The sequence below is a fragment of the Dicentrarchus labrax genome, unplaced genomic scaffold, assembly GCF_905237075.1.
Source record: "Dicentrarchus labrax unplaced genomic scaffold, dlabrax2021, whole genome shotgun sequence".
Classification (NCBI taxonomy): Eukaryota; Metazoa; Chordata; class Actinopteri; family Moronidae; genus Dicentrarchus; species Dicentrarchus labrax.
This window is the reverse complement of record NW_026136717.1, coordinates 2767468-2787689: the sequence shown is the minus strand read 5'-3', so window position 1 is coordinate 2787689 and position 20222 is coordinate 2767468. Positions and strand designations below refer to the sequence as shown.

The window sequence follows — 20222 nt, the reverse complement described above, 5'->3', positions numbered from 1 at the left end:
ATGCAATAGGGTTTACGCTTAAATTTGTTGATGTTTTCATCAGTTCTTCATTATCTTAGTATACCTGATGCAGGTGAATAGCCACTTACATATATAATGTATGTACAGTGCACAGTGTACTGCATCTTACAATTTCTGCCAAAATTTGCTGAAACAGACAGCCTGATTATCACGGTCACTATAAGAAGCGTTTTGCTTGGTGTGTGGAGATGAAAGAAGGCAGGGTTTTAACTTCTCGCTTGTTTTCGTCATTATTCACAGAACTACTCCAGAGTGTAACACCATAAATGCATTCAAGGAGGTACTGTCTGAAAATGTGTATCGTTATAGCCATTTGAATCATTTATCGCATCTCGTACCTCTTTATGACAGCATGCTTTTCTTCTGCCAGAATATGGTCATCGCTATGGTTCTGTGCAGACCATCGCACTAGGGAGGGGGTGCTGTTTCAGCTTTCAGTTCTCCAAAGGCTTCACCTTCTTGCTTGCTTCAAAGAAGTAGTCACCTGAAATTGGACTAAAAGGGTTTTTCCATTGTACTTGGCAGGGGCCGAGCCATTCTATGAAGAGCCGTGAGCACAATTCAACAGTTTTTTTCCATTACAATGCGGCAGCGCAGTAAAGGCATTGTCTACCTTGCTCATGGTGTGCGGTGACTTTCTAGCGCCTCACCTGATCAGAGCAAAGCATTTCTCCTCATGTTCAACATGGAGCTCTTGGTGCTTGGCGACCTTTTTTGGAAAAACCTCATAAACTATGGTCTCCCGATGGTTCGGAACTGTCTGTTATTTATAGCATTATTTAAAGACTTCAGTTAAAACTGAACAAGCAAACCACTAAAAAAATCAGCACTGCTTCTAAGGCCTATAGTTTGACTGCTTATTACACCAAAATAGAGTTCTGTTTCAGCAGCCATTCTGCAGTAGATCTCAATGTTCCTGATAGAGCCGGTGCTTAATGCCTCACAGTCATACAGTCGTGAGCAGCTATTTCTCTGATATATGGCAGTAGTTCACACAGAGCTGCATCGCCATAGACACAATTAGCTTTTAATGGCTTTTGGTTGATTTATCATAGGACTCGACAATGTCAGCTTGATAGATTAACGGGATGGGTACTTATGACGTCAAACTGCCTCCTGGCTGTGTTCAAAATGAGATGAGTTTCAATTCTAAAAACTTTATTTTAACATAAGACAACTTATTTTGCCAGTCATTAATACAGGGTGTATGGACATGTATCAAACCACTGCAGTGAAATACCTCTATGTTTTGCACACACACAAATATCAGGAGAGTCTTGAGATCTGAAGACTTCATTGGCAAGGTGATGGTCTCTCTCCCTGAAGGTGAGGAAAAAGACATATGTGACATCACGCACCTTTAACAATAACACAACTTTGCTTTACTGCCTCAGAAAGGTTGTCCTAACTTGGCATTTGTGGGACAGTTTAGCACATACAGACATTCGGGGTGGTGAGTCACTTAATATGTAAATAAGTCTTGTTACTGCTCTCCTTACAATTTTTGTCAAATCAAACACCATTTTTCCTACTATTTAGCATTTAGAGCCACTATATTAACTAAATGGTCTATAACCCACTATAATGTACTTGTAAGCCAATATACTTGTTAATTGGTGTATTTTTAAACAACTATAAGTTATATAAGAGGAGGTAGCAACACAGTTATAATAATATAAAATATATCTTCCTAGGACAACATTTAAGAACAAGATATTACATGATAACATGTATCTTAACCACGAGGTCACCTGGTTGCCCCAAGAGGGCAGAATTTTTTAAAGACAAAAGTGGAGACACAGAGCAGGTCAACCTCACCTATCCACAGCCTGGCCTGCTCGTCATGGTGGACCTGGAGAGATGGATCTCCTGGCTAAAACCTTGTCTATTTCGGAGTGTGTGGCCCCCTAAAACACAATTGCAGTCATATTCTTCCATCATTACATCTTTCATCTGTGATGTTTGGTACATTCAAACTCAACATTTCCTTCAGCTGTTTCAAAACAAAAGTCTACTAAGAATGGGAGGGAATGACACATGATCAACATCAACTTGAAAAGTAAAAAGTAAAAGCAAATCAGAAAAAATACATATTTATGAAAAAATATATTTGAATATATAAAAATAAAGGAATGTCTCTAATACAAGCCTGTTTCAAATAAAGGCCTGGTTCCCTCTGCAGTTGAGGTCAATTTATTTAAGAAATTTGGATAGTTTAAAAAAAAAAACAATTACAGTTTCTAAGAAGAGTAAATTTTGAAGGCAGTTCCTATTCAGATAACAAATAACACATGGGTACAGCCCACTGAAAGAAGGAGTGACTATCCTATTAGACATCTACAACTACAATGTTGCAACAACTGAACCAATATTTTGGCCTGTATGAATGGCAACAAGTCTAACACCAGACTGAAACAGATACTGATGCTGTGATATCTAACACAGAGCCTAATGTCATGTATTACTTACATAGACAAGTCGGCGTACAGCTTTTGGTGTCGTAAGGAGTCCTCGGACACGCTCTTGAACCTCTTCCCATTCTCTGTGAAAGCTGGACTGAGACCTAGTCATTATACCAATAGTCAGGGAAATCTTAGCTTGAGTGGCATTCTTATTAGTCATCATTACTTTTAAACATAACATTTCCAGTGTCATCTGCATTTGATTGCAGTCAGTCAGGTGAGACGTGCAATATCTGCACATCCTGATTTTGCTAAGTGACAGTGTAATTGCCGAGAGTGCCTTTAGAGTTAGGTTAGTAATTTAAGTTATTAGTTAAATACATTTAAAGTGAGCTTAATAAGTTAAAACATTAAAAAGCATTTCATTTATTTGCATTGGTTCATAATGCGTGCTGCCATCTTCTGACCAGGTTGAGCCAAGACAGGCAAGACAGACATGTTGCTGCTCAATGTATTTCTGATATGCTGAGACAATGAGTCCAACATAATACTAACTAATAACATACTTTCTTAGCTAAAGCTTAATACTTTGCTAGTGCCCTTTAAATATAACCATAACTCAAATGTCTTTTTGAGACAAATACTATTTATATTTATAGTACACATTGAAAGTGTGAGAGCTATTGGCTTTGCGGCCTGCTAGTTAAGTTTAAGCTTTTTTTTCTCTCTTTATTTGAAAAAGCAAAACATTACAAGTACAGTTGCAAACAATTTACTACAACATTAGGTCTTTTGCTTTTCCCGTTTTCCATTTTTAAGTTGATGTTAACAATCAACAGAACAGAGTTGAACTGGGGAGCTTACTGAATAATTAATGACACACACATTATATACACAAAAAAGGTAAAAGCTAGGGATAAATTGACACTTTGGTGAATAGGCTTACACTATAAAAATGAGTAACATAAATGGCTGAATCAATTAAAGGGGGTAGGTTATCCTTCATTACAGATGCAGTTATATGAAGTCCGGTTGTATAGGTTTTACATACTCCGTCCATTTAGTCCAGATCTGATAAAACTTTTCTGTTTGCACTTTAAGAGAAAATGATATGATATATATATGATTTTTCCACAATGTATATCTCGTATACAATATCGATCCATTCCTCAATGTTGGGTGGTTCTGCCCTTAACCATTTTTATTAATAACCGTTATTGTTTTTTTGCTTGCTGTCAACTTGTAAGTATCTATAAAAATCATCTATCCCAGACCATGTTTGTTCTGTAGATCTTCAAAGTTCTAAAATGCCCCCTTGGGGATAAATTAATAATATGTAGTTAACCCCTTAGAGGTCCAGGTCTTAAATCTACCTCGTTTTTATTGGCTGCAAAGTCTGAGTCATAGGCACACCACCTCAGGAGTTTGGATGAATCGCCCAGTCTGCAGAGTTTGGCTGTTTCCTGCCAGGACTTCAAAAGAACAGCAAGCATTGGATAATCTGAGACCACCAGTTCATCCTGTAGTTTATTATCTGCCAATAGGGCTGTTATTGGTATATCTTCTACCATTGTGCCTTCTATGTCTTTCCATTCTGTTGAGTAAGTTGGTGAGCATAGGCAAGCCAATATTTTACTCTAGCCCTTTTCCCTTGCCATATGTATCTTGATATTAACCTGTCCCAAATTGAAAATTGTTTTGGTGGTGTTTCCACAGGCAGGCATTGAAAAAGATAAAGTCATTGTGGAAGGATATTCATCCTAATTGACTCGATCCTGGAACTTAAACTCAGGAAAGGGATAACGTTTCATCTTTGCATGTCTGCTTTTATTCTTGAATTTAGAGGTCCATACTTGAGATCAAATATCTTGGAAAGGTTTTTTGGCAGTGTTACTCCCAGATATTTGATACATTCTGCATCCCAGTTCCATGTAAAGGGTCTTTATCACATAATTAAGGGCTAGTACCTGGGTTTTGTTAATGTTGATTTTATAGCCCGAAAGTAGGCCGAATTCATTTAGCATGTTCATTAATTTTGGGAGTGTGTGTGTAGGCTGCGTTAAAGTTATCAATATATCGTCCGCAAATAAAGCCAATTTCTGTTCCCCTGTGGACATTGTTACCCCCTTAATATCTGGCCTCTTATGTAGCCATTGGCTCAGGGGTTCTATGAACAAGGCAAAGAGGAGTGGCGATGCACAGCACCCTTGTCTCTACCTTTTTCCAAAGTAAATGGGTTGGTGAGGTCACCATTAATTTAAATTCTAGCTGTGGGACTGTTGTACAGTGCTGCAAATATCTTAATTATGGTTGTGTGGAGGCCAAATTTAGCCAGTTCTTTATATAAGAAAGTCCACCTTACATGACTTGCCTCATTATATGAAGTGTCCTCCCGATGTTGTCTTGGGTCTGTCTCTGTTTAATGAATCCCGTCTGGTCCTTGTGTATTAGCTCTGGTAATATCTGTTCCATTCTTTTTAGATAGTATGGAGGTGAACAGTTTGTAGTCAATATTTAGAATACTAACTGGGAGATAATTCCCACAGTCCAGTCTGTCCCTCCTGTCCTTCGGAATTGCTTCTCTCCATGATGGGGGGATTGTTTTCATTTTCCAGCACCCAGTTAAATGTTTTCAGTAGTGTTGGAACTAATTGGTCTTTCATTATTTTGTACCATTCTGGTGTGAAGCCATCTGTTCCCAGGGTTTTTCCTCCCTTTAGTTTTCCTATTGCTGATTGTAGTTCTTCTTTTGCTATTTTGGCAGTTCATTTTGTTCATCTGTGACCTTTGGTAAATGGATTGATGATAGGAAGGTATCTATTTGTTGATCATTGTTCATTTGTAGGATCCCTTGAATTTTTGATGTAATTGTTTCGAATATGTATTTATAGAAGGACCAGTCACTACCAGGAGGAACATAGATGTTAAGGAGGCTCATCAACTTACCGTCTAATTTGCCTGTGATCATAACAAATCTGCCTTCTTTATCTTTATATTCACATAAATGTTCATGGTTTACTGTTCTGGATATCAAAATTGCCACTCCTCTCCCCCTCCCTGATTTATAGGAAGAAAAGTAGACATGTTTAAACCCCATTTTGTTCAGTTTAGAGAGTCATCAAGATGAGTTTCCTGCAAGTATGCAATTTGGACTTTTTTTTCCTTTAGTTTCGATAAAATGTTCCCCCTCTTAATTGGATTGAGTATGGCATTTATATTAAATGAAGCAAGTTTAAGCTTTTTGCTTGGCACATTACAAAAATATCAACATCTAAATATTATTTTAACAGATGGGACATAGGCCACCAAAAAAAGTGAAGCACACGTCAAATAAATTTTAAACCTAGTCACGAAACGGACCTGCTGTGCCTGGCCTCGTCCCTGTAAGACTGCTGCTGTCTTGAAGCGTCAGGACCTTGGTGGTAGTCAAGGGGGTCGTGTGTTTCTGAAGAGCTGGAGTCGTCTCCTGATATCCGTCCAACCTGTCAAAGGAAACAGTTTCTTACACTATCGGATAAACATCCTATTTATGCATCTGCACCTGTGCAATTCATTATGTCCAATGCTGGTCTGTTGCATTTAATTAAAGGCTCAGTCAGTGAATCTAAAACGATGGTATATTTAGACACTTAATTGAAGACTTTAATATACATATGGTAAATCTACATTTTAGTTTGTTACTCAACTGACTGGAGTCCAATTTGAGGTGTATACAAACATTACTAATGTAAAACTCAAATAAATCCCAGGTTGTACCTTTAAAGGAACAATTCAACATGTTTTGGGTTTTCATCTTTCTTTCTGAAAATGAGATGAGAGGATGGATATCAATGTTTTGTCTGTGACTTTAAGTATGGAGTTGGAGTCAAGCTGTGGCTAGCCTAGCTTAGCATGAAGACTGGAGCAGGGGGAAACCCAGCTAGCTTGGTTCTGTCCTAAGTTTCAAAATACACTGTCTAACACCGCGTAAGCTCACTAATTAACACACTGTATACCATTTGCTTGATTTGAAGAGGAGGGAAAAAAAATGTTCCTACCAAACCATTGGATAAAGATTTTCTTCTGCCAGTTGGAGAAAATCTCACTAAAACAGCAAAAAGGGGGAAAAATGTTTTGAGTCACAACAGAATTTCTTTGATGATGGGAACCTGACTGTAAGTAGGTTGTCGTGCAATAGAAAACTTATAGTAGGCCTTCGTCATCAAACTAACAGCTTGTTCCAGTGAATAAGGTCAAGTCAACAGAGCAGTATAACAATAATAGTAAATGTCACAAGCTGGGATGGTAAATTGAGACTGTAAACCATACTTAGGAACAACAAAGCAGCTTTATATGAGGATTTCTACCTGTGGATGAAGACCTGGTCAAAGGTGATGAGGAGTTGGTAAACACTGTAGAGCGGTGGGGCGAGGCAGATCGACTGGCTCCAGGCCATGAGGCCAGAATCTATGCACAGGACAATGACACAGTGAGCTGGATCATTGTATTGTGAGAAGGAAACAATTCATGCAGTAGGTGTTCCAAACAACAAATAGTTAGTGACTAGCTTATGATAGTTACGATATGATACAAATGGAGAGTAGCAGAAAAAGCATTTTCTCTCAACAAAACAAAGTTGATTATTATTATTATGACTATAAACTCCCTGATTTTAATATTGGTATATAATCAGGGGTGGATCTAGATGTGTAGCAAGCCTGGTCACCCCAGCTGCCCCCCCACTTTGGTGTCAAATGCTGTCAAATTTAGATATATTTAAAAAATAACAAAAAATGGAAATTAGTTTAATGCTGTGTTATGGCCACATTTGAGACTCAGTGGCAGGCTTAAGTTCAATGTAAAAAGACATGTATATGGAAAAATGTCTGAAGATTTGGAAATAAAACAATTTAATGATTTCAAATGCCACCTTTAGATATTTTTTAAATTATTTAAATACATAAATACAGACAGATATTTGTATAAAAAGTTCCTAAAATATCAGGAAAACTAATCCCTGATCAATAGTCACAGGGACGAATCTGCTCCAAATTCATCCAAATCACTTGTTTTACTGTACAGCTAACCTGCAGTTATTGTGTTCACTATTTGGGTTCATTTTACAGTTTATCTGTTGTTCTGTACTGTTACGTATTGAATATGACATATATACATAAAATATGTACTATACTGTACTATATCATACTATATCTCATATCCTATACTATATCATTTTGTACCATATTATATTAAACTATACCATGTCAGTGATACATTGACTTGCTTTATATCCTGTTAGTATCCTCCTCATGCCCTCAGATTGTGTCAGAACTAAATACTTTCTTATTGTACTTTTACTGACTGAGTCACTGTGACACTATACTACAACTGATTCTCAAACTTTCTCACTGGTGAAAACACAGGAGAGGACATATTAGATCAGAGAGGTGTGAGTACACTCAGTAAAAAAGTGGAGCAGTACTTAAATTAGCTCTTCCCTGCCACCTGCTGGCTGGAAATTAAATAAATGTGTTGTTTGCGCTTACTGGCTGGGAGGTGCTGGTCGTGTCCCAGTCAGTGGGGTCGGGAGCTGCAGAGTCCAGGCTGAGTCGGGCCAGACGCTGGGCGTTTCCAGCTCTCAGAGGGGACAGGGACTGGGACCTGGGGATGTATGACGGTGACCTGGTGCTGCCAGGTCTGTGACTTCGTCTCCTTCCGAGGTTCTGAGGTTGTTTCCTCTGAGGAGAGCAGGTCCTGGGTCTGCTGGGGTGTTTCCTGTTCCTCTTTATCGCTGGCCTCTGAAAACAAAAGAGTTGATATCTCAAACCTATCTACAGGCTAAAAATAGCACTATCAGTCGGGCTTTCCTATGTTAAAGCTTTACATTTGTTTCATATATATTTTATATTATATTTCTAGGAATTTTGAATTGCAGGTAAAAGTAGTTGTCCAATCACGCTTTCTCTGGTTAATAACATTACAAGCTCTTATGAGTTTTCTTGACAATACAGGTTAACACTTGCTCACAAACCGTAACCAGGATGCGTGGGAACCCTGAACATACTCGGTCCAAATCCCACATTTCTTAAGATCTGGGGGCCCTTCATTGAGCATATTAGGAGGGAGAGGGGTCAATCTGGGAACTAACTGTACTGTATCCACCAGGTTGTCAGTTTTTTGGCCTTTGTCTTCGGCCTTCCTCGACCTCACCTGGTCATTGTGGTCATGTCTACTATTAGTTTTTGTTATTTGTGTTGAGAAAATGAAAAGAAAAATCAAATTTAAAAATCAGCCATCCAGGCTTTAAAAGGGCATAAAAAGTGACCATATCACACGTGTCCAAGCATTGTGCTAGCATTGGCTTCTTATAAATAAATGTGGGACTTGCTTCTAAGCACTGCTTCGGCTCCAGAAAACAACTCTTTTAACATGCTTTTGGCCTAATCTTGGAGTTGAGGTGGGTCCTCAGAGGAAAAGACACTGTGTGAGGTGAAAGGAACCGGCTGGTTTGGCCTGTTTTTCACTACAGTTAGCAGCTGCAGCAGCAGTGGCTGTGACACACAGCTCATGAGGCAGTGAAAGTAGATTAATCCGATAGCTTCAAATTGTGCCAAAAATCATAGCCCTTATTGTCTGAGTCATACCTCAGTCAAATATGAACACACAGACATGCTACACATTTTTTTAGATTCTGTGGGATTTACACTTTTCAAGGACATCATTATTACTGATGTTCATTGTGAATAAATGTCCATAAACTGGCCTAGAAATCACAGAAAAAAGAGGTTCCTTTTAACTTATAACTAGTTGTCTGTATATCCATGGATACATTGCTAACAGGAACTGCTAATAGATAAATCAGCATACTTTTAATGGTGCCATTTTGCCAAAATGTACAAAATATATATATTAAAAACAAATTGCATTACTATACTGTATGTATTGATCTTGTGTTTTATATTAAAATTAAAACACTTTGAATTCAAGGAATCCATTAGGACACTGGAAGTGGACAGGTCTGCTGCTGACAAACACCTAATCTGGTCCAGTTAATGTGACCTGAGATATGATGCAGTTTGATTAATTCATTATACCTCATCTACATACATTTTGAGCCACATAACATCATCTTTACCATGGGTACATTGGGGTAAATATTGATCTCTGCATCAGCTGAGCACTCAATGATGGTTGTTTTGGTGGAGAACTCCAACCTTGGTGCGATACCCTGGGAAAAAGAGGAGAGGAAATATTTATACCATAATGAGATTAAGATCACATTCATAGTCAGTCATCATTTTTAATATTTTTCTCCTACGACAGTCCAGAAAATGCATTAATTTGTGTATGTACACTGAACAAATGGTGGTCACACCAGATACTGACTGGTTTCCGGACCCCCCCGGACCCCCCGGACCCCCCGAATACAGTGAAACTGCACATTTTTGAGTGGCCTTTTATTGTGGCCAGCCTAAGGCACACCTGTGCAATACCCATGCTGTCTGATCAGCATCTTGATATGCCACACCTGTGAGGTGGATGGATTATCTCGGCAAAGGAGAAGTGCTCACTAACACAGATTTTGACAGATTTGTGAACAATATTTGAGAGAAATAGGCCTTTTGTATACATAGAGAAAGTCTTAGATCTTTGAGTTCAGCTCATGATGAATGGGGGCAAAAACAAAAGTGTTGCGTTTATAATTTTGTTCAGTGTAGTTGGAAGTGAATTCCTTATATAAAACCTTTTGAACAATATTTTTGTACACTGTAAGGCAATGTGTAAGAGGGTTGGACCTACTGGAAAGTGTGGCGCTCGGGTCATCAGAACCTCTCGATCCACTCCAGAGAAGGAGGGAACCAGTTTGGGCTCCGGGAACAAGAAACGTCGAGCGTCTTCTTCAAAGCAGGCCAGAGTGTCCCCCACTGCAAACACAAACACACTTCTGCTACACTGCGACAAAGCAAATGGGAAAGAGGTTGTCTGTGGTAATATGTGTAATTATAACCAGTGAAAGAAAGAAAAATTTAAATGAAAAATAAACAACCTCACCTGGAGGAATCAGCTGCACCAGTTCAACTCTGGCCGTCTCATCTAAAGAGAAATGGTATCAAGTTGAGAAAGATCCACAGCAACCTATAAGTTATGTCCTATATAAGTTCCTATAGAGATATATTATAGGAATGTTTTAGGCTTTATTGCAGTTTTGTTCAGTACAATTTCTAAGTACACATACTGAGAAAAAAAATGCTGAAGAGATTAAATGGGCTAAATTATAAGAAAGAGGTATACTGCATACAACCAAATATTATGTAACTTACATTCAAGCATTACAGCGATGTCTCCAGGGTCAACTGCATGCCTGAAAATCTGAATAGAAACAAAATATTCATGTTTATTTATCTTTCTTATTTTACGTTATATATGAATTTGAATGTACTCAACTGTATTCTCCCTCAAAGTCCCCAAAAAACATTTTTTTGTCCGGATTTGGACAAAGTGGACTGAGCAGCTGGGTCTCAGGAGATAAAGCAGCTCCTCCTGCTGCATGACACTTTGACATGCTGAGCAAGAAACTGAATGCCAAATTGCTGTGCTTTGGAGTATGAATGTGTGTGAATGGGTGAATGTGGCATGTAGTGGAAAACCTTGAGTGATCAGAAGACTAGAAAGATGCTATAGAAGTCCATTTACCATTTACATTAAAGACTTCAGGTAACTTGATAGAATAAATGAGTGGAAATCTAATGTGATTTATTTTTATGTTTTTTAATCACACCTGATAGCTAATAGCAATCTTTATTCATTTCTCTCATTTTTTCTTCTCTAAAATGAAAGCTTATCATGTTCAGAACACTTTGTAAATTTGTTTTTGAAAGGTGCTATATAAAGTTAATATTATTATGACTGTATCTACAGGAGTGGACATCTTGTTGGTAAGTACTGTACAGCCATGTTAAGTTTATATAATTCAATACAGGCATGTCTCGACTAACATTACAGAGAATGAGAATAACTTGATCTAACTAGTTACTGATAAATACCTTTAAAAACACGTTTTACATACTACACACAGCTATTGTTCTCATTCACATTATTCAAACCTCCCTTCATCATAGCTGTCTGTCTCCCACATGGATCATAAGTGAAGACCTGCCTTTTCAAAGGTCATCTTCTCATGGAACAGCAGAGGAAAGACGGCAGGGAGACATTCAGACTGACGGTACTGGCCCATGAAGCACATGCTGAGGTAGATATCATCCTTGGCTGGCAGATGAACTCCAGGACAAGAAACCTGAGAACAGTGGAGTAATATGAGGCATCCATGTTAGTTTGATTTTCTGTAATATTAAGCACCTAGTTGGACATATTGGACCTTTCAGAAAGATGAGGAGATTGAAAAGTAATAGCGACAACACCGATATGATAAGAACTCGGCATTAGCCGCATGCTATTAGCATGAAGTTGTGTATGTAGCCTCCACGTTGGTATTCAAGACCATTAAGGACATTAAAATGTCAGCTGGAGACAGTTTTTCAGCCAGCTAAACCCAACCTAACTCTGATTGGTTGTTTTCGTTCTGGCCTGGTGGATTCTTGCAAATGCCATAGGAGCACTGGGGGGGTGGGTACAGTTAGTGAGTTTTCTATTTGGCTTCATTGTACTGTATTTTGAATATAATATGAAATATCCATAGAAGATGTCACTTAATCAGGGATAAAAAAAAAGGTTGCAATCACTTGCATATACAATTATATATTATATATAATCATAATCCATGTAGTGTTCAGTCCTGCAGGCATCAGGGACAAAGGTATGCTTGGCTTTGAGTAAAAGTGGCTTTACTTTAAAATATTTAAAACATTTAATTACAGTTAAAAAATTATTTAGTAGCAAAACACACTTAAGTAAAGTACTCCTTATAAAGATGTCTCACTCCCTTCAAATGCTGTAACTCATTATTAGTAATATTAAACTAATTACTAATAGATTTCAGTAATAATATTACTACCCCAATAAATACGTTACCACCCCAAAAAATGTTAGTTACAATATTACTTTTGTTGGCAACCCTACTGATCTGAAATCCAACAATCCAATCACATCCTTTGATTAAGTTTGGTAATCATGGAGGAAACTAGTTTGGAAGATGAAAACACTTATATTCAGCAGCTGGAACTATTCCCATTATTTGATTTTAACAAACTGGATTTCAATTGTTGTAAGTCTGAATGTTGGGGGGGGAAATGTAATATAACTATTAGTGTAACTAATTTCTTTTGAAAAGAGTAATTAGTAATTACTAAATTACTTATGTTTTAGTCACTAGCCACTATTAAAATGATCAGTGCTACTCTAACAGGCAGACGCCATATTGGATATTAAAATTGACCTTCATGGCAGGTTTTCAGAAAGAAATGGAACATTAAATATTACTGAATTACCACCAGTTGCATTGAATATCTGAGCCTCATTTACAACAAACACTACTAGGCAGCAGCTACAGTGTAGACGCACTTGGTGGAGAGGACAGGTGAACCGAGTTTAAACGTTGAAATGTAAGCTGTATCTGGTGCAGTAGCTCGCCCAGTTCATTTACGTTAGCACTGTAAGTTAAACAAACGCGTCCCTTTGTTGGTAAGAGAGAGAAAAAGACAAACACTAGGACGTAGACTGGTGTATGCTGTGCCGTTCTCTCCTAACAGATGAATGAAGACTCTTACCGCTCTGAACTGTAACTCAACCACCACCTTCAGTGCTTTACGGGACATTGGACTCTTCTATGGAAGGTGGTAAGACGGACTAGCTACAGCCTCAACACAATAAACCGTACTCCCAGAGCCCGTCTACGTCTCCTTATTAGACATTCTCTGGTACTCCTCAAGTTTAGCGTCACCTTACCTTGTTACCATGGACACTACAGCTTCCGGGTTTAGTTGCTACAGCAACCAGGACTCTCCACTCCAGGACATTGTTATTTGCCATTACCAATCTTTCTATAACAGAAACCATTAAACACCTAACGTAAATAATTGCAGCCTACTACCTTATTAGTAACTTATATGGTCACGTGGTTTCCCGCCTCTTCCTCTTCTCCTGGGGCACAGCTCCTGTGAGGTTCTCAGTTTGAGATATGGGCCCTTGGAGATTCCTAGCAAACTTAATAACTGTCCCAATTCTAAAAAAATTCTTTCTAAAATAACCATGAATCTCAACGTAAATTTAATGTAAAATATTTCCCCAAATCTGTCACTGTCCTGTTAACCCACTAGGGGGCCCTGAGCTGTGTAATTATCTGTTAGTTATGTCCAATGTAAGCATAAGATAAACTGAAATAATGGAGTGCCTTAAACATGGTGTCTTACTTCTCAAGACAGGGCCTCGAGCTCAAGTAATAATGCAGGTGTTGTCTTAAGGCCCTTAGGAACAGGAGCCTATACACTGTTCACCCATTACATTTCATCAAGTCAGAATTAAAGCTACTAATGTCACTGCTCAGAGTCATAACCTCCTCTTATCTTGATCATATGTAGCATTGGCCTCACCTGTGTCACACATAAGTCAGGTGCAATAGGGTCAAAGCTAATGGGTCTGATTGTTCTTGGGTGCAAGTTGAAATGGGTCTTATCCATGGGTGCATTTCAGACCACAGCAATAGTACCTTAAATATAGAGATGTTCAGTTTGGGTAGCAAAACCATGCATTCATTTCCGAACAGTGCAACAACAACTCAGCACCTGACTCACGTAGCAGTTTGCTTCGGTGCATTCAGGCACTACCGCACAGGTAAACTAACAAACAGTCTGGAACCTTGGCCTTTCCTGGAAGGAAGATATGGGTGGTCTATCAAATCAAAATGACCTCTTTGCATTATCTCTGCTGCATCACACTGTAACATTCTTTGTAAATGCAATTTTCACTTTCATCGATGTCCACTGTGCATTTTAACCTGGCATTTCATGATCTGTTCCATCATTTTAATGCCATTTTCTGGTTATATTTATATTCATATATTCAACAAATGACTGTCTTCTACGGAAGGAAAGAATGGCCATACTGACAATCTTTTTATAATGACATTCTCTTGAGATCAGGAGGTTCTCAAGATAACAACATAATGTATCAGGTTATAAGGGGATGATTGTCTTGTGATAATGGCATTAAAAAAGAAAAAAGGCATTAAAAAAATAATAATAATTGCAAGTTCTCTGCTTCCATGATCTCCCAAAAGCATAGTAAGAATAATATAAGTTCTCTTTTCATTTTGGGTGACATTATCCTGCATTACATTAATATGAAAAAAAACTTTTGAAAATGGGCTTCAGATTCCCCAAACTCTGACTACATTCTGAAAAATTACAAAATATTTGAGGAATTCCAGGGTCAGTGACAATCATGTTGTGTTGACTGCATACTGCTTTAAATGTTTCAAGTCTATTTGGCACAGGTCTGACAGCTTTAGCTTGGAGCTAAACAATAAAAGACAGGAATAAAAATTCAGGTATAAATCATTATCTTCACTCTATATTCTGCAATTTTTTTAAGCAAAACTGAAATTTTGTATTTCCATTAGATGTTCAACTAAGTTATTAGCCATTACAAGAGGCACAAAGTAAAACATTCAATAAATAGCTGTTTAAAAAAAAAAAAAAAAATTGAAAGAAACATATTTTTGTTGACAGAATGTCAATCTTTCAAACTTAACCTTAGCATCAATATATCCAGACATGAGATGTCTGGACTTTGTCTGAAGTTGTCCATTTGAACTAAGTCTTAGACTTTTTTCTCAGTTTGCTCTGGCGTGTCGGGGTCAGAGTCAGAGTCTGAATCTTCCTCCTCTTTTTCCTGAGCTGTTGTTTCGTCCTGGTCGACAGCCACCGCTCCTTTCCTTTGAGGCAAGACTGTGAAGAAGGCCTCCTGCCAGCTGCCCTTCTCCAGGTACGCGAGGATGATCTCAAACACTGCAGGAAAGACCAAAGGATGATTTTAAAACCAAATGTAAGTAGTGGGAGAAAGAATTAACTAACTTCTTCACAGAGAATAATTCAGATTGGATTGTTCCTGGCCCTGCCCCTTTTTACTCTGTGCTCCAATAACAGTTTAGCAAGCCTCAGTCAGAACCTTATGGAAACGTTGCATTCACTTAAAGAAAAAAATGAATTCAATACAGAATTTGTTTTTCATTATAATTATGACATAATAGGTCATTAACTCAGAAAACAGATTTCTTTTGGCATGACAATATATCTCAGAATTATGAACATGGTTAAAAGATAAAAGCGACATATATAGTGATATCTTAAGTTTACTAGCTAACAAGCTTGCTAATGGTTGCTGTAGATAAGTGTTAACAACTGTTATTGGAGCAGAGCCAAATAGTATTTAGAAGTGAATATATTTCAAACATTTTAGATAACATTTCTGCCTAGCATAACCCCATTTAGATGTTTACTGAAGAAAAAGATACGAGCAACACAAAGGTTACATTTATGCTTTAAGGATAGTATTTTCAATCAGTAGACTTCACTGACAAAAAGCAATCAATGAGAACAAACCAATGAGCCGTTATCTCTGGTAAACTTTCCCAAATATAATAGAGAGCAGGACCACTAAAGCCACTAAAGCTAACATTAACCTGATATAGTCAAATGGCTCCCATACTGTGGTAGTTCTGAATAGGCCTTTTTATAACAAACTGGTACTCCGCAAAACAGTTAGCTAATGATACCTTTCTCCTGGCCTTGGTAATGCTAGGTTGCAGATGTAGGTGGTATGCTAGTTAGCCACATATGCTAACATTTTCAGCTAACTTTAGAACAGAGTAAAGTGGGCAATTTTACTCTAAAGATATAAACAGCAAATACTAAAGCCATTTGTGCCGTGACTTAAAACTTGTCTCATATATTGGTCTGATACCGGTCCTTACCATGGTTGACTGCCAGAACCTTCCGACTGTTCATCTTAACAAAACTGCTCAGAGGGAGCTGCGCGTGATCGATCCCCAGCTCCTTCGCCCTCTCAAAGGTGATGCCCTGTGAACAAAACCAGGACAGAAATCTAAAGACCAAATCAGTGAGTAGGGATCACATCCGGCATGGTGTTATTGCTGCCAGACGTACCTTATGATGGTTGTGGTCCACCAGGCCTCCTATCACATAGGCCTTTTTTTGGTCCAGCTCCTCCAGCACGTTGGGAGAGTCTGACGTCAGGTAAACCAGCTCCTCCTTGGCCACCACTTCACTGTAGTGCTCCGTTTTTATGTTAATGTCCTGCACACAACAGCAGCAGCATGGTCGACATATTAAATGATAATGAAAATAACGGTTGCTTGCAGCGCTACTGTACACTGATATTAAACAAAGCAAGGACCACCGCAGTCTAAAAGCAGAGGTAACAGTACACAGACAAAATGTGTGTATTCACATAGAATCATAACATGAATACCAACTGAAGTAGTACATTTTGATTACTTTATGATAAAATGTTTGTCTTCAAGTAACTTGATTCTATTTAGAAATAAACTATGAGGATTTCTGCTTTTAACAATGGTTACTCAAGTATGTCTCTTTGAGTGCATTCATGTAAATACCATAGAGCTGCAACTATTAGTCCATTACTCGATTAATCGTCAGAAAATGACTCTCTAAATTTCACTGCTATTTTGATAATCGATCCACCGTTGAAGCAATATTTCATGTAAACATGGCAGAACATCACAACGTTTTTCAGCCTCTCAAATATAGGGATGACTGACTATGCATAGTATGACATTATAACAGCCTGCTTAAGTGTCCCAAACAGTTGCCAGACTGCAAAGAGTGAAAAGAGAAACTGCTTTAATGTAAAATCTAAAAATCAGTCATGGATCATGTTTACCTTCCAGTTGACCCATCCTTTGTCCTTTTCATCCATGCTCTGTTTCAGCTGTCCACCCAGGCTCGTCAGATAAAACTGGAGGAGTGAGAGGAGAGGTTATTCAGTAGATCAGACAGAACTGTCTCTACTGCTTCATGTCAGTCGGCAGCCACTAACCTGCACTGGATGCAGGGCTCGTCTGTTCTCAGCATAGCACCGCTGGATCTGTTTGTGAAGCTTCCGGACATCCTGAGGACACAACATTATCAGTCAGGAGAGTCAGCAGTGCCTCAGTTCATATCTCAATATGGACATGATGGGTGCTGCTTACCTTGATCAGCATGAGGTCGTCGAAGCCGCAATCCACCACCAGCCTTAGGGAGCTGGGCGTCACCTCTCTGCGCGGACGCTTCCTCACACCCTGGGCCTCTCCCTCCTCCTCCTGATGATTTTGCCTCTGCATCCGACGCTGTTGCTTTCTGTCCTTCCGTCTCTGCCTGCAGCAGAAAGCACAGGACAGATACAGCACATGTGGGCAATAATAGGACCCCACGCTGCAGACTACTGCATCATGGTACATATTTAATATATATTAATTTAACAGGACACACCTCTGCACATCCCAGTTTTAAGAGCAATTTTGGTCATATTATGGTTTTACTTCCTAATAATGGGGTTTATATACTTGTGTCTTCTTTTGTCAACATAGAGTTTCGGAGGAGCATCAGTGGCACCTTATTTACTTTAGGTTATAGACAAATAGCCCCTACAAGCTAAGCTATACAACCTTAAATTGACAAATGTTTGAATGGAGTTTGGCATGGAGGAAGCACATGGGCTTCCATGCAAAATAACACTTTAAAAAGCACAAACAGCACATGTTACACCATTAGGCAACTGTTGTGGCCCCTCTGTAGTAGAATGAATGACTGATCACCATACTTACTTTCGTAGCTCCCTCTCCTCTTCCCATTTCTGTTGCTTCAGAAGCTTCTTCCTTTGCCTTTTGGACAGAGTTTGGTTTTCTGCCGCTGCGTCGCCATTATTGCTCTTAGAATTTGGATTATCGTCCCCCTGCCGGGTGGAAGAAGGGTCGCTTTTCACAGTATCTTCAGCCATTTGTGAAGAGCAGAGTTGGCTAATGTCTGCTCGCTAACGCCGCTGTGTCAACTAGCTGTTGATGTTAGCTCAGAACGCTAACTGGCGGCATTGAACAGCCAATCACAGCTCGTCCCTGTAGAGCTTCACGAGGAACGACAGCTTTTAAAAGGACGCCATCGCTGTGACATACAGACACCCACAGACATACAGACACCCACAGACATACAGACACCGACTAAACAAGAAAAGGAACTGAACCAGGGCTCTTTAACTCAGCCACACACTTCCACATGTATGTTATGTTGGCGCTTATGTGACGTCATATGACTGCGCCAGATGCATTCACTGCTGTAGAATCAGGGAGTTTTGGGAATGGCTCGTGGATATGATGAATATGATGGATATGATGAATATGATGGATGTGATGAATATGATGGATGTGATGGATATGATGGATATGATGAATATGATGGATATGATGGATGTACAGTCATTAAAAACTCTCAAAAGATTGTCAAAGTGCATTTTAATAAAATGAATAAATTCTGTACTATACAAATGATGCTCTCTCTTTTAATTATGTTAATTAATGTTTCATACATTGAATTGGAACATTGCATTTGGTAAAATGATATTATCAGTATAATAAACTGAAATATAGACTTCTTTGTACAATGTAAACAGGCTTGGGAGCAACAGTTTTTTATTAATACATATTTGGTCTTGAGGTACTCCAAAAGTAACGGAAGGTAATCAAGTTAGGTTATATTGTCATACTCAGGTTTACTTAGATTAGGTTACTGACTATATTTAACAGGTAATTAGTAAGTGTATCGGATTATTTTTAAAGGTAACCCCCCTGAATGTAAGAGCCGTGTTTGACATCATTTTGTTATTTTTATTTTGTCAGGGTTGAAATGTTTCCAAGTATAAGGTAATGACCCCCCCCCCTAAACGGAAAAATGACCCAAACCATCCATAAAATCTTCTAACCTATATGGAAGCATCTGCATTTGTCATATTCCCCCTCAGGTTTACTTACTGATTAATGAATGGAATCTTACCCATGACTATGCCATTCGTAACAGAGTAATTAGAACTTTTTAACCAAAGAATGTATCGGATTATTTTTAAAGGTATTAAAGGTTTAAAGTAATTAATAAACATATTATATCAATTCAGGAAAGGGGGTAAAACCTAACTGAAAATACTTGTATTAAATAAAGTATAAACAATATTAATAAATATTATATCAATTCAGGAAAGGGGGGTAGAGAGAGGGGATGACACGCAGCAAAAGGCCGCAGGTCGATCCATGGTCGTCAGCTCTAACAGGTGAGCCAACCAGGTGCCCAACATATTACATTTTGTGTAATATGTGAATTATGTTCTGTGGTTTGATGTTATTGTTAATAGTTCATTTGTTAATTTAAATTCAAATCCCTTGAAAAATCTTGTGTCACCCAGCTATATTCCTCATAATTTCTGATGCAACATATGGCTCTGTGTGTGTGTGTGTGTGTGTGTGTGTGTGTGTGTGTGTGTGTGTGTGTGTGTGTGTGTGTGTCCTGGCTCTGTAATGGAATGCGCTGCATGTACACTGGCATTAAATGCCTCTGTGTGTATACAGTTAGGGCTCTGCAACATGATCCTGCATCCATCCACCTACATCCCCTCCTAACCCAGTTTCTATATGGACCCACAGCCAGGCTGCTTATTTAGCACACATTCCAGCCTCAACGGTGCTAAGCCGGTTTTTGGCCTTTGCAAACGTGCCGGTAATTTGTCAGTGCTGAGTTTTCAGAAGATGGAAAATATAAATGTCTATAGTCATCAGCTGCCTGAAACAACTGATGCTAGACA

General features: G+C 38.6%; 2 protein-coding genes across 3 annotated transcripts; both read right to left on the bottom strand.

The window, feature by feature from the left end:
- Nucleotides 1-1162: 1162 nt before the first annotated feature.
- Nucleotides 1163-13422, bottom strand: spata6l (spermatogenesis associated 6-like). 2 transcript variants are annotated; one of them, XM_051428566.1, is made up of 13 exons: nucleotides 13305-13422; nucleotides 11560-11697; nucleotides 10724-10772; nucleotides 10455-10496; nucleotides 10203-10327; nucleotides 9538-9630; nucleotides 7949-8200; nucleotides 6770-6869; nucleotides 6461-6507; nucleotides 5784-5905; nucleotides 2491-2584; nucleotides 1840-1928; nucleotides 1163-1341 (listed from the first exon to the last, which is right to left on the bottom strand). In XM_051428566.1, exons 1-12 carry the CDS (start codon nucleotides 13413-13415, stop codon nucleotides 1863-1865), a joined length of 1239 nt encoding a protein of 412 aa, XP_051284526.1. In that variant the 5' UTR covers nucleotides 13416-13422; the 3' UTR covers nucleotides 1163-1341; nucleotides 1840-1862. The 2 variants fall into 2 exon arrangements, with proteins under 2 accessions (XP_051284526.1, XP_051284527.1); XM_051428567.1 differs by lacking the exon at nucleotides 13305-13422 and adding an exon at nucleotides 13127-13298.
- A 1035-nt stretch (nucleotides 13423-14457) lies between these two features.
- On the bottom strand, nucleotides 14458-18677 carry trmt10a (tRNA methyltransferase 10A). Its single transcript, XM_051428595.1, has 7 exons — nucleotides 18205-18677; nucleotides 17590-17755; nucleotides 17436-17507; nucleotides 17280-17354; nucleotides 16523-16672; nucleotides 16330-16435; nucleotides 14458-15364 (listed from the first exon to the last, which is right to left on the bottom strand). The coding sequence occupies exons 1-7, from the start codon at nucleotides 18375-18377 to the stop codon at nucleotides 15177-15179; spliced, it is 930 nt and encodes a 309-aa protein (XP_051284555.1). The 5' UTR covers nucleotides 18378-18677; the 3' UTR covers nucleotides 14458-15176.
- Nucleotides 18678-20222: the final 1545 nt, after the last annotated feature.

Coding starts and splice junctions, on each gene's coding strand:
- spata6l (XM_051428566.1), bottom strand. CDS start 13,415: ATGGTTTCTGTTATAGAAAGATTGGTAATGGCAAATAACAATGTCCTG. Junction 10,497..10,723: donor CATCGCTGTAATGCTTGAAT/GTAAGTTACATA, acceptor ATTTCTCTTTAG/ATGAGACGGCCAGAGTTGAA. Junction 2,585..5,783: donor GACGAGGCCAGGCACAGCAG/GTCCGTTTCGTG, acceptor TATAATGACTAG/GTCTCAGTCCAGCTTTCACA.
- trmt10a (XM_051428595.1), bottom strand. CDS start 18,377: ATGGCTGAAGATACTGTGAAAAGCGACCCTTCTTCCACCCGGCAGGGG. Junction 17,756..18,204: donor GAGGAGAGGGAGCTACGAAA/GTAAGTATGGTG, acceptor TTTCTGCTGCAG/GCAGAGACGGAAGGACAGAA. Junction 16,673..17,279: donor AAGGATGGGTCAACTGGAAG/GTAAACATGATC, acceptor TGTTGTGTGCAG/GACATTAACATAAAAACGGA.